Below are 12,432 nucleotides of genomic sequence, written 5' to 3' on the forward strand. Positions count from 1 at the left end.
AATGGACTGCCATTAAACTATTTCTATGCATACACAGCTCATTTGAATGATTGGATGAAAAATCACATGGGAGTAGGTTCACCAAATAGGCACATACAAGTACTAGTTCAGAGAAATATGAGACCTCTAATAGTTTTGTTCACCGGAAAATATGTACACTGTATCATTTTTGCTTCTTAAAATCTGTTATTTTGCTTTTGTATCCAAATGTGTTTTCCAAAATATAACTTACCAAATGTGGTGCCCGCTTCTGGTCGACTGACTGATGAGACAATAACAAAACCAAATCCTTCATTTTCTCCACGCCGTATCTCCACATCATATGGCTGCACACCCCCTCCACCACCAACACCGCCAGTGCCACCACCACCGGCACTGCCACTGCCAGAGCTCACCGTGTTCAAAGAGTTCTGACTGCCTTGTGGGGTGCGCTTTTCTTCAGTCAGAGAAACTGCTTGGTTGCTGCTGTGATGCGATGAGACTGGAGAGGCAGGGACTTCAGTTTCAGGCTTTGGAACAGCTGCTGGATTAAGAGGGGTGAAACAAGGGCAGTTTTTAAACTGCATATCAAATGACTTTTGAAAACTCAGTAAAGTTGAAAGAGTTAGACAAAGAAAAGATAGACTGATCCATCCTTAGCTAACATTAGCTGGGGCAGTAGTTGAACTGTGAGAATCAGTTACAACAGAGAAGGGGGAGGGGAGTGCTGAAAATCAGCTCAGGCTTCCCAATTCTCATTTGTATCCAGTCAACCCTATTGGAAAATCCTATCTGCAAAACTTGGTTAAAGACTTGATTTGTTTACGATGTGATGCCTCACACAGTTACTCAACCTGCTGCTACTTACTGTCCAAGTTCACTCTGAATTACACCTCGGAAGGGTTGCATTACTTGCTGAACCATATTCCAGAAATTGTCAGAAGAATGAAAAAATAGTTCACATTTAAATAAAAACAAAGTTGCTGGCAATAACAGAATTGCTCTTCATTTTATTAGCGAAGGGATTAAACACAATACAATTTGACCTTTCATGGCCAGCAACCAGCCTGCAGTTTCCCTGAAAGCTTAATGAATTCATTCAGTGAGGATTCCCAACCTGTGGTAAGTAAGCTAGCCTCAACCAGAAAGTAAATGGAGGCATTCCGATTAGCCTCTGACTCTTGGATTAGCAAAACAAAAATCAACCTGGATTCCCAGTCCCGGAAACAATCAACAACAACTTATACTTACATATTGCTTTTATCATAGGGAAATATGCTAAGGTTCCAGAAGGGTTATCAGACAAAATTTGGGACCAAGTTACCTAACTGGGTATGAGGAAAGGTGACTAAAAGCTTGGTCAAAGAATTAGGTTTTAAGCAGCACCTTAAAGGAGGAGTGAGAGATGACAATGTTGGAAATGCAGGTCCCTTTAAGAGTAAACCAGGACAAGCTTCAGAGTGAATTGAGAGCTGGTGATGCTCATTGAAACCTGTACTTAAAAGCTAGGCTGTTCCCCAATGAGGGGTTTGCTTCTGGACAGGGAAAGAATCTTTCTTTCCTTTGAAAATTTGTTTCTGCCCCTCTCTAGCTAGTTAACAAGCTCGTCAATGAGCTTAACAGCAAATTAATTGGAGGCAGATGGGTTGCTGGCTTCCTCCATCCATCCTCCCTTTAAAAATTCCAGCGCATCACAGAGGTGTCAGAAGACTGACATGCCATTCTGGAGTGCTATTTACAAAGTGTCCGTGCCTGCCTTCACCCACCCCATGAAGATTGAAATACAGTTCCTGAAGTCACAGCCACCAATGAAGAAGCAAAGGAAACGAGGAATAATACAAAAGGCCAGAACTGGAAGGACACAGAGGTCTTGGGGGATTGTAGAGTTGAAGGACATTACAAGGGTAGGGAAGAATGAGGCCACAAACAGATTTGGACATAAGGATGAGAATTCTAACTTACAGGCAGTGCCGGACTGGGAGCCAACGTAGCATAGCAAGCAAAGGGATGATGGGTGAATGGGTTTTGATGTGAGTTCGGATCCAGACAGCAGAGTCGGAGGAGTTGAAGCTTACGGAGGGTGAAAGATGAGATACCAGCCAGAAGAACAGTTGAGTCCAAAGAAACCAAAAGTATGGATGTGGGTTTCAGCCATGGTTGCACTGAGGCAGGAAAGCAGTTGAGCAATATTAAAAAGATGGAAGGAGGTAGCATTGGTGATGCAGAAAATATGGGATTGGAATCTCAGCTCAGGGTCAAATAGGACACCAAGGTTGCAAACCTGGAGAAGTTGCTAAAAATTGATAGATGAGAACATCAGGTGTAGTTGTGATATTACTTATGATCAAATATCCTGACCACAAACAACTATCATCCAAACTCATCCATGAATAATAAGGTACAAGAAGGCATAATACACCCTTATAAATATAGAGGGCTTCCAAATTGCTATAAACTTTCAGATAGATATTAGTATATGTGCACATACTGAGATGATGAGGTTTAATAAATAAATGGGAATGGAAATGACACATTTAACATGTTAGCAAAATGGGCTTTCTACTTCATTAGCGATGACCATTGCAGAGTATGGCTTTTTTCCCAATGTGCTAATGCATGTTCATAGTAAACAACTCCATTTCCAAAAACAGGCAAATCTCTGGTGAACTGCATCCTGTACTCTTGTGTATGCCGTGAATAGAATAGGAGGATGACGAATTCAACCTACTCCAAAGAAACCATTCTACTCTGCACAAATTTAGCACGTCCTCCAACAGCTGGCCACATTCCAAAAGCCAACTTCCCTGTGAGTGTGCTCCATTCCCAAAGGACCTCAAACACATCCCCACTTCCTGCTGCACGTTTGCCGAAGTCACAGGAGAACACAGTCTATAATTTGAAAAGTGATAATTTTGAGCATATCAAAGGCACCCTCAACTGAGAAAGAATTGCAAAAAGTCCCACAATGTCAAAACACATGTGCTGGTAAACCCACAGGATTAAAAAGCTTAAGACACACTGGAAAATTATAAATTCCATGCTTTCAAAAAAACCCTGTTGTTTTCATAGCTATGACAGCCTCGTTGAGACTTTCTGGCACACACCAGACAGTGGAGTTTGTAACCTCTTTCTTCAAAGCTTCCATAGTTCAGCATATGAAGTGTAGGGATTCAAAGAGAAGGCTAGCAACACTCTATATCCTACCTCCCAGGAATTTCCAAGAACCTATAGAATTCCCCTTGGTCAGAGCTGTTCCACAGGTTTTATCATTAACACTAACATAAACTGATACTAAAACCATTTTTGAATGAATGCTGCAGGATGAGTCACTGCTGAGTGAATCATCTAGAAGTCTCAATCCAGGTCCTACATTTACTCCAAGATGAAGCAGGTTGCTTGTTGTCCCTAAGCTGTACAGTGCAGACAATAAAAGCATTTGTCTCATCCAGTAGATATGCACTCAGGGAGGAAAAAGGTTTTACAAGTGCACAGATTATAGAAAAACTATGATTGGAGAGAAAGCCTGTCAACCTATATGAGCCAGTGATTTCACAACCATTAGCAGATTGTATCAGGATGTCAGCATCAGAAGACCTTAAAATTTTACAGAACTTAAAGGAAACAATAATAGTTATAGTGACCTGATGGGAGCGAACTAGATTCCTTTTCAAGTATTTATCTAAAGTAGGAAGAGTGCGTTTGTAATTTAATAAGCAACTTATTTTACAGACAATTTAAAAATAGAACAAAATGATGTTGCTTCTGCAATGTTATGTTTTGTACAAAATCCAGTAATCTATTGTTAATTGCAGTCTTATGAAAATCTTTGTATTCCAGGGAGCAACACCTTTCTTGCAAGAGCAAGGCAATACATTTTGTTTTCAGTCACACGCTGACAGGTTACTAACCTGAATAAATGACTTTACGTCTCACAGTAAGATTAACGTGGCCCTGTTTGGCCGCTTGTTGCATTAACTGAACCACAAGTTGGTGGGACTTTCCAACTACAGCTGTGCCATCCACACATATCAGCTCATCGCCCGAGCGCAGCCGTCCGTCTGCATCAGCAGCACCCATAGGCACAATATGACCTATGTAGATCTATACCAAAAAGGAGTCAGAAAGGTTGATGAATCTCACAGTATCATTCATTATCTTTGCACTAAAAATGGTTCGAGGTCGGTCATAATGCTTTGCTCCCACAATGTTCAATTAAGTGCAGCATAATGAATTCCCATTTTTCACTACTAAATGTACCAGGAGAAAAAATTGAAAATAAAAGCCCAATGTATGTCTAGCAATAGCCCATTAACAGACGGCAACAATTTTAAAATTGAGATATTATGAGTTGTATTAAACAGAACACATAGAAGACATACATCCGGCAGACATCCATAACCAAACCAACAATGGTGCACACTGAAGACTGGGCATTCTGGGCTAATCAGGCATGCCAGTCTTAACCAGGGGCAAATACTGTTTCTTTACTGTTTAACAAAATAAAACTTTGCCATTGACTCACTGCTTTTATTGGAATATGTTTGACAAAATACAAAAAAAGTGCAGTTTTCAGGGAATGCTTGTTCATATCTGGAAGAAGCACAGCAACTTTTCTCTCTAAACAGCTCGATAAGTACGGTAAAGCACGTGAACTGGGCTTTTTGTGGGAAATTAAAATAGGAAATTATTCAGAATCTTTCAGGAATTCAACCAGTTACTTTAATAGCATGCAAATCTCAATTCATCAAAATGATCATTTAAAACATTTAGCATTTTTTCTGTTAGCTACAGCAATTATACAAACTTTAGTGAGAAGACAACGTGTAATCACAGTCTACATGTTTATGCACTGAAAAGTGAAAATGAGTCCCTCAAACCCTCAACAAGGAATTTTTAATGAAACAACAGATGCACTGATGCACAATTTGGAAACTCTACACAGCAGGGGATCTTTGTTCAGCTTCTCAAAATACTGATAACCTTCAAACTGCCAAGGCTACAAATTTAACACAATTCTAAACTTAGAGAACTTTTAAGGATTTAAAATTCTAAATCCTGATTTAATTGATGCTGAAAATCTTTTGCATTCCAAAGGGGTTATTTTTGCTTGCTGTTGTGCTGAAAGCAGGGGAGGGGGGTGGGTAGCATGCAGGAAACCCAGACATCGTGCTGTGGAGGTTTAACACCAAACCGTGCAACAGATGTTGCTGGTACAGTTCCCCACCTGATTGAAGCCTGATCCCCGAACCCGGTGGTAGGGGATGAAGATGGTGCGAGGGGTGGGGGTGGGGGGAACTGATCCCAGTGGGATCTGATTCCTGACTGCTGGGGTGAAGGTGGGGGCAATGCGGCAGCTGTTTGCCTTGGAAAGAGAGTTCTGATGGAGGGGGAGCTGAGGGAGCCAGGAGGAAGCACTCATCTTTCTCTTGCCCACAAGGAGTGCTGTGAAGGTACCTGCCTTCTTCCCAAGGTAACGGAAACCTGGCTGGCTACAGTCAAATGTGTAAAGCAATGAAATCCAAACTTTGTGAAAAGATGAGATTTCAAGACTTGAATTTATGAAAAAGGTCCTAAAATATTCAGAACGTAGTAAGAGCAAAGTTAAGTTTATCATTCATTTGTTCTGAAATTTATGGAAGAAATTTTAACACAGGCAGATGTTTCTCACTCTCCTCAGTTTAGCTCGATTTGCAATAACCATCAGACTTTATAAATAATGTAGTAACTCACTATTAACCAAAACCACTGCACTTAAAGCAATAAATTGTATTGTTTCAATGTGTAGGGTTATACAGCAGTTAGAACTAATTTACATGCGGTAAAATTGAGCTCACATCTGCATTTCTAAGCAAGAAAGAGAATAAATTCAATATAAAACACAACTTTTGCTAAGTTAGTCGAAATGTTCCTGATGCTACTGGAGCAGCACCAATGACTTCAAGCAGGCTTGGCATTCAAGACAGTGTTATTAAGAACAAAGAAAACTAGTTAACCTCTTTTGTTATCATCTGAAAGTAAGGAAAGAGCATATTATATTCAATGTATTTCTGTAAGGTGAGGTTCTCCATTAAAACTGTAAAACTGATGTGCATTATTCTGTGTAATGCAAGAACTGATTAGCTCCATGTGTTCGGCCCATGTCTCAAACAATGCTGAATCTACCAAACCAGTCTTAAAATCTAGTATGCAACCATTAATTACTCATATATTACTCGTGTCATTTTAAAATGGGAAAGTACTGCCTCAATGTGGGAAAAGGATAAATCTTAATTCCCCAAATGCAGCATCACAAATAAAATATCCAGCAATAGTGAACCATTTTTAATTGCTCACCGGTTCCCCTGGCTCATTTCCACCAAGTATCCTAAACCCAAATCCAGTTTCTTTTCTCCAGAGGAAAATATCTTGTTCTTGATAATCCGGAACTGTGGGAAAAGCATATAGATGTCATAACATCATACATGTGTGAAAACATAATGAAGGTCAATTGGTATCCATTAACAACTGGACAGAGATAGTATTTTGTTTGCAGCTCTGACAGTTTTATGAGCTTTAGAATGGTTCAGCAAATGGCACTATCAAATTAAAGGCTTCCACTGTTAGAATCGGTGTCACCATCCCCAATTGATTTTAGATCTAAATCACAGACTGTGGTTTTAGTGTTGCAATTTACTGCTACAGTCAGATTGTGAATCATGACAATGTCTCCAAGTTGGCTGCAAAATAGAAACTCAATAAGGGCACTGCTGGCAATAAATCCCACACATTTTGGTTGGAGCTCACCTTTTTTTTGTGGTAAATGGAAGGTGCCGACTGTTACAATTACATCAATCGGATTATAATCTGCTTGAATAGTAGCTTCTTAAGCATTTGACTAATATAGATGGTGAAGTCAGTTATATTGTCAGCCCTCACATAGTTCTACTGTGCATTCAATTAGATTTTCAGCTCATTAAAAGTTGAGTGAAATCAGCAACCCAATTGGTCAAAAACACAGGTATTCATGTCTGCATTGTTGGGACACCATATTTTAATAATGCAGTGCCCTCGTGTTTGGTGCTGATTATCAGCTGTACTTTAATCATTTATCTGTCAACTTGCTCCAGAAAATATCCTATGTACAATTACTACATCAGCAATCTTTTATGATGTACTTAACCATCTCCATTACTCATCAAAGTCTGGTACTACAGTTCACAATTAACTTGTCAACAGGGTGAATGCAAAAGCAAAAAAGGAGACACCAGTGGCTAAATTAAACTGGTCTTATATGAAAATGCTTTAAGTAATTGAAATTTATCCAAAAAGAGTTTCCTGGATGGCATCAGAAGTTAATGCACTACCACGTCGCTGAGCCATTTAAATCAAAATGGTCCCAGGTTTGGTCTCTAGCCTGTGCTAACTTAAAGCTGGGAGGACTGCATTGGACCTCAGTGCCTTGAAGGTGAGGGAAGGCAAACAAAATTCAACAAGAGCCCGTGTCTGAACTATTATCCACTGACCTCTGATAGGAGGTTTGCATATTTGAATGCTGAACAAGGGCAGGATCAGGCTTGGCGGTGATGTCTCCTAATGCTAAACAGCGTACTGACTGTCAGTGTTAGTAAGTATTAGAAGATATCCAACCTCTGTGGTAGTCAACACCACTATGAGTTACTCTGTCCTCATATCCTATCCTTTTCCTCTCAGCTTCCTCCATCTCTAGTGTTTTTTTTCCTTCACCCCTATCAGCTTCTCCCATCACTACAGGCAAATTGAAGAGAAAACATTTAACAACTTTCATGGAAGGAAGATCCTGAGATAATAACTGTGGTCTACAAATACACAATTTCCAATGTAATATCATGAAATGGACCAAATAGTGGGATAAAGTACATTAAAGTAAATACATGAGAATTATGCATAAAATACAAGCAAGGAAAAGCAAGTAGAGAAAGAATATAATTCAATAGGAAGAAAATTAAAGACATCTCAAGAATAAGAGAAGTGTTCGATGGATGCCAGGACATAGGAATAGTAGGAGAATAAGAGAAAAAAAAGGAGTCTAAATACAAAACAAGATTTTTCTTTTATTATACAAACAGTAGGAGAAAGAACCATGCCTCATGCTTAAAATTCCCAAAATGAATGCTGAACTTCACTGCCCACGAAGAAACAGAATGAGTGAATCTCGGTATTTTGCCACCCCTTGTGTGCCTTTGGTTTATTTATCTGGCTGTGTTTCTCCTCAACTCTACTTTAATTATTTCTGTGTGGTGTCACTGGCCATTAAGAAGTACATTCGCATCTGTGATTTGCTAGTAGCTTCCCTGCAGGAAATGATCAGTGTAGCAGGATTATAAATCATTTGCCAAATGAAACTATCAAGAGTATTTTTTGGGTGCTAATGTGTTAACTGAAGCAACTAACAACATAAAAATCTAAATGCATTTTTTATATCACTATTTCAATTATCATTGTTATTTCTTGTAGTACAGGTGTTAAAAGTCTTGGATTTATAATTATCAATTCTTCATTAACAATGCTATAATGATTAAAACTCAGTTAGTTGAAAGGTATAATAAATTTTTTGGACACAAGTGCACATCCACCTTGTAGGATTTTGTTACCATTTGCATTTTGCGAGACAGACCACGGCTTTAGTCTTCCTGTAGCAAATGACTCTGCTGGGAGCTCCAGTGTGCTCCTGTTCTCTCAGCAGATTCCCATTTGCTCCATCTGTACTTTGAACAATTACAACAAATGTACAAAAGTCCTCCTTTGCAATGGGAGACGAGAAAGTGTTAACAACCAAAGTAGCATGCTGTGATCCACAGCATCGCAAATACAGGCTAGATCTCCATGAATTGCATACTGATATTGAGATTCCTACTGGAGTTAAATAAATCTTAGGGTTTTACCCAATATTGCCACATAAAAGTTTGATCCCTCAGCACATTAAGCCTTTCTTCTCAATTCCTGAAATGTGTACCCAATGCACTGGATTTAGTATTTTGTGACATAAGTAGAATGCAGCTTAAAAATTAAAATGCTAATAACACTGTAATATCAATAAATGTTTCTGGATGTTATGGCTGTGTGAGAACACTAGTGCACTGCACCATGAAATGTCACTCACCACAGGAAAATCTTCCTCAAGCTGCTCCTGCACAGCTGTTTCAGAGGTGAAGGATACTAACATCCCACCAGTGGTTTTCCTGCTCATTTGGCTGCATTTAGCACAAAGTATAGCAATCAGGGTAAAAAGATGGGTTTTAAATCTATAAATGGAGGCTGTACAGGGAGAGGTCAGGAATTAATCATTTGTGCGATAAAGCAGGATTGACTAAACAATATGTGAGTGATAACATCATGAATGTTGTGACACTGGGTTCACACGTTACATAAATATTGCATTCTACAAAACACTGCTGCATTTTAGAAGAATATGTTGATCGGATTAGATGATATAAGTTGGGAGGAGCCTTAAGTGGGGTATAAAACACTGGTGGGCTGAATTGCCTGTAAATTTTATGCAATTTTCTGTTTATATTATGATTTGCTATATTTATTTGGCAAAATAATAACGTAAAATGGTTCCAATGACTAGATGCACTTAAAAAATGGAAACCATTTAGCCAAACTGCATGGAGCAGTTGTTCACAATATAGTTTGTATCCCAGAATGCAAATCATATACGATATTATATTGAAATAGTTTGTCATAACATCCTGTTTACAATATGCCACTATAGTCCTCAGGCCTATTTCAATCCTAGATCTATTTCGAACTCTTTGCCCAGACTGTTAATGCAGGTAGTTGAAACTGAAGGGAAATGCTGTCGATTTTTAAATTGAGGTGAGATTGAAAATGGTAACTATTCTCACTGGCACTGATCTGTCACAACCAGCTACTTTTAAATAGTTTTATCCTACAGCTCTCAATTTTTTGAGCTGCACTTTGACAGAATAACTATGTCCACAGAAATGGTTGCAACTAAAGCTTTAGCGTTAAAGACAATATCTCAGGAAAGTTATACACTGGATCGTCAGTAACATTGGCAATGTTATCAGTGGAGTCCACTTCTGTTTACCTCAGAGTAAAATGATTATATTTTTGAATAAGTGGTCATCATAAAAATACTAAATAGTTTATTGCTGAGGTGCAGAGACACATTTTCTTTATGTTCAGTGACAGCCTGCGGCATTGTGACTCTTAGTTATGCCACTGAACTCAATTAATCAAATAAAAACTAATACTGAATTGCAAAGTACATATATCAGGAGGACACAATGTCAATTTTATTTTGTATACTTATTAAAATTGCATTTCTGATGAAAGAATACAGGCTTTAAATTTCTCATTGTACTTACGTCTACTTTCATACATGCTTCTCGACTGAGCCCAAATTTTGAAAGGATCTGGCTTCCTTTGCACAGAACTATCTGTTTGGTCCAGTGCTGGTGCCTCGGTCGAAGGGTAGTCCGAAAGCCCAGGGGCACCCAGGACTGGTGAAGCGGTGTGTGTGCTCCGCTGGCTGGAGACACTGTGCTGGGAGCTGTTCTGACTGTCCTTCCTTTCCAGTGCCTGCTGCAATTATTCAAGAGAACAGAAGGTCACTCCAGCTTTTCAGTGTGTGCTTGCGATCAATACAATGCTCCCATTTTGAAAAAAGTCGCTCCTCAAAGTTCAGTTGTTTACTGCAGCTGGGTACTATATAGCAGCCCATCATTAAAAGCGGTACACCACATTGAATAGGGAGATTTGAGAATTCTGTTTATTAGGACGCCTTCATATATTTCCAACTATTGCAGGACAAGTATTGGATTTTATATTAGATTCAAAAATACACAATAGGAGTTTGCTTTATTCAAAGAGAAAGCTTAGATATCCATAAAATAAAAAATTACAAAGCACACTGCAAGTGAACATATTCTATACACACAGATACATTCTGCCAAAGGGTAAATTTATTTGAAACTGACAAAGAAGCACATGAAGACTGACATTTCTATGATTTGATAGTGAATGCAACCACGTTTCCTCTTCATGGGTCTAATACAATCTGACAATAGAGTGGGCCTGAAGTTACTTAAATGTGACTTTAATCAGCGTTGCCTTGCAACCATTAGAAGTGCATTAATTATCTATTTTAGGAATTTCTTCATGGTCAAGAGGGGGAAACACACAAACTTGAGATGAGAAAACACAAGATTTACTGTGCATCCGTCTCAGCTTCCACAATCTACCCTATGGTACAGTCTGATCAGTCATTTCAGCCAAAGAGAGCATGTTCATAAGCTGCACACAGCTCAATAATATACAGGGAAACTTCATAATCAGAAGAATGAATGAGGGAGAGCAACACATTACACACACCACAAACATGCCATTAAATACACAGATCTAAAAGGGGAGACAACATGCTTTGTACTAAACTTACCGACTTTGGGCTTTTCTTAGGAGGCAATCCTGTGAAATAGCAAAAATAAGAATATACATTCAGGATCACTGCAATAACACAACCTTTAAAAAATAAATAAATACAGGAAATCCTCTAAATCTGTGGTGTGAGCATATAGCTCTTGAACCATGATAAATTCTGTGTCAGCCGTCGTGTTCAGAGTCAGATCAGATCAGCTTATAGCACAATGAATCCTAGGTGCAGCGGTTATGCTGACTCGTGAATCAGCAGCCCTGAGGCTAACAGTCTAAACCAGCCTGCATGACCTAGGAAACCAAATTCTGCAGCAGAAGCAGAAAACTTTCTACAGCTCTATTAATGGGAAAAAGTAAAAGCAAAATAAAATAAAAGGAATCTTAAATTTCCCATTCAAACAGTAGAAATTCAAATTCCTCTTATTTGTCTCCCTACTTATACAGTTTCAAACTATTCTTCATTCACAAATTTGTGCAAGCAGACCATCATTCATGGACTTATGGATACACATGCCATCACCACACCTTGTGAATTTGATAGCACGGATGTGACAGAGTTGCTCCAATAGATGAAAGTTCTGCATTTATCTAACCTATTGACTCCTATTGTAGCCACATTAAATGCAAAAATATGAACGTGAACATTATTATGCCATCTAACATTGAAAAACATTTCTATTGATCAATATGAACTTGTATCCATTTCCTCATGTTGCCCTCGAAAAAAGCAATTGTGCAACCCTCCCAGCACAATGCTTCTCCATGGCTGTTACCAATGGTATATCAAGATCAGCCAGCAAGAGGTGCAGCTCTTTTAGGAGGGACTGGTCCCCTGTACCTCTGACATGGAATCTCCATCCAGCAACCATCCCAGGACTATGGGCATCTCTCAAAATATAGTGCAGATCATCAAAATCAGATGATATGAAAACTAGAATTTAGCAGTCAAGCTCTTTTTTAAATGATCAGGATTATTATGGGCATGCATCCTCCTTTTTAATTTTACAAAAATCTAAAATTCTCAGAAATGTAAGA

At 38.8% G+C, this 12,432-nt stretch overlaps 1 protein-coding gene across 12 annotated transcripts in view; it reads right to left on the reverse strand.

Moving 5' to 3' along the window:
* Nucleotides 1–12,432, reverse strand: part of magi1b (membrane associated guanylate kinase, WW and PDZ domain containing 1b) — a 510,580-nt gene that overhangs the window by 52,163 nt on the left and 445,985 nt on the right. For 9 of the 12 annotated variants that reach the window (XM_041191208.1, XM_041191206.1, XM_041191204.1 and 6 more), the window contains 5 exons: nucleotides 11,402–11,430; nucleotides 10,332–10,548; nucleotides 6,313–6,404; nucleotides 3,888–4,080; nucleotides 233–523 (listed from right to left, as the gene is read on the reverse strand). In XM_041191208.1, coding sequence (XP_041047142.1) covers nucleotides 233–523; nucleotides 3,888–4,080; nucleotides 6,313–6,404; nucleotides 10,332–10,548; nucleotides 11,402–11,430 — 822 coding nt within the window. The remainder of the gene's footprint in view (nucleotides 1–232; nucleotides 524–3,887; nucleotides 4,081–6,312; nucleotides 6,405–10,331; nucleotides 10,549–11,401; nucleotides 11,431–12,432) is intronic. The other 3 variants (XM_041191217.1, XM_041191207.1, XM_041191205.1) reach the window with 1 other exon arrangement.

The sequence above is a fragment of the Carcharodon carcharias genome, chromosome 7 (assembly GCF_017639515.1).
Source record: "Carcharodon carcharias isolate sCarCar2 chromosome 7, sCarCar2.pri, whole genome shotgun sequence".
NCBI lineage: Eukaryota > Metazoa > Chordata > Chondrichthyes > Lamniformes > Lamnidae > Carcharodon > Carcharodon carcharias.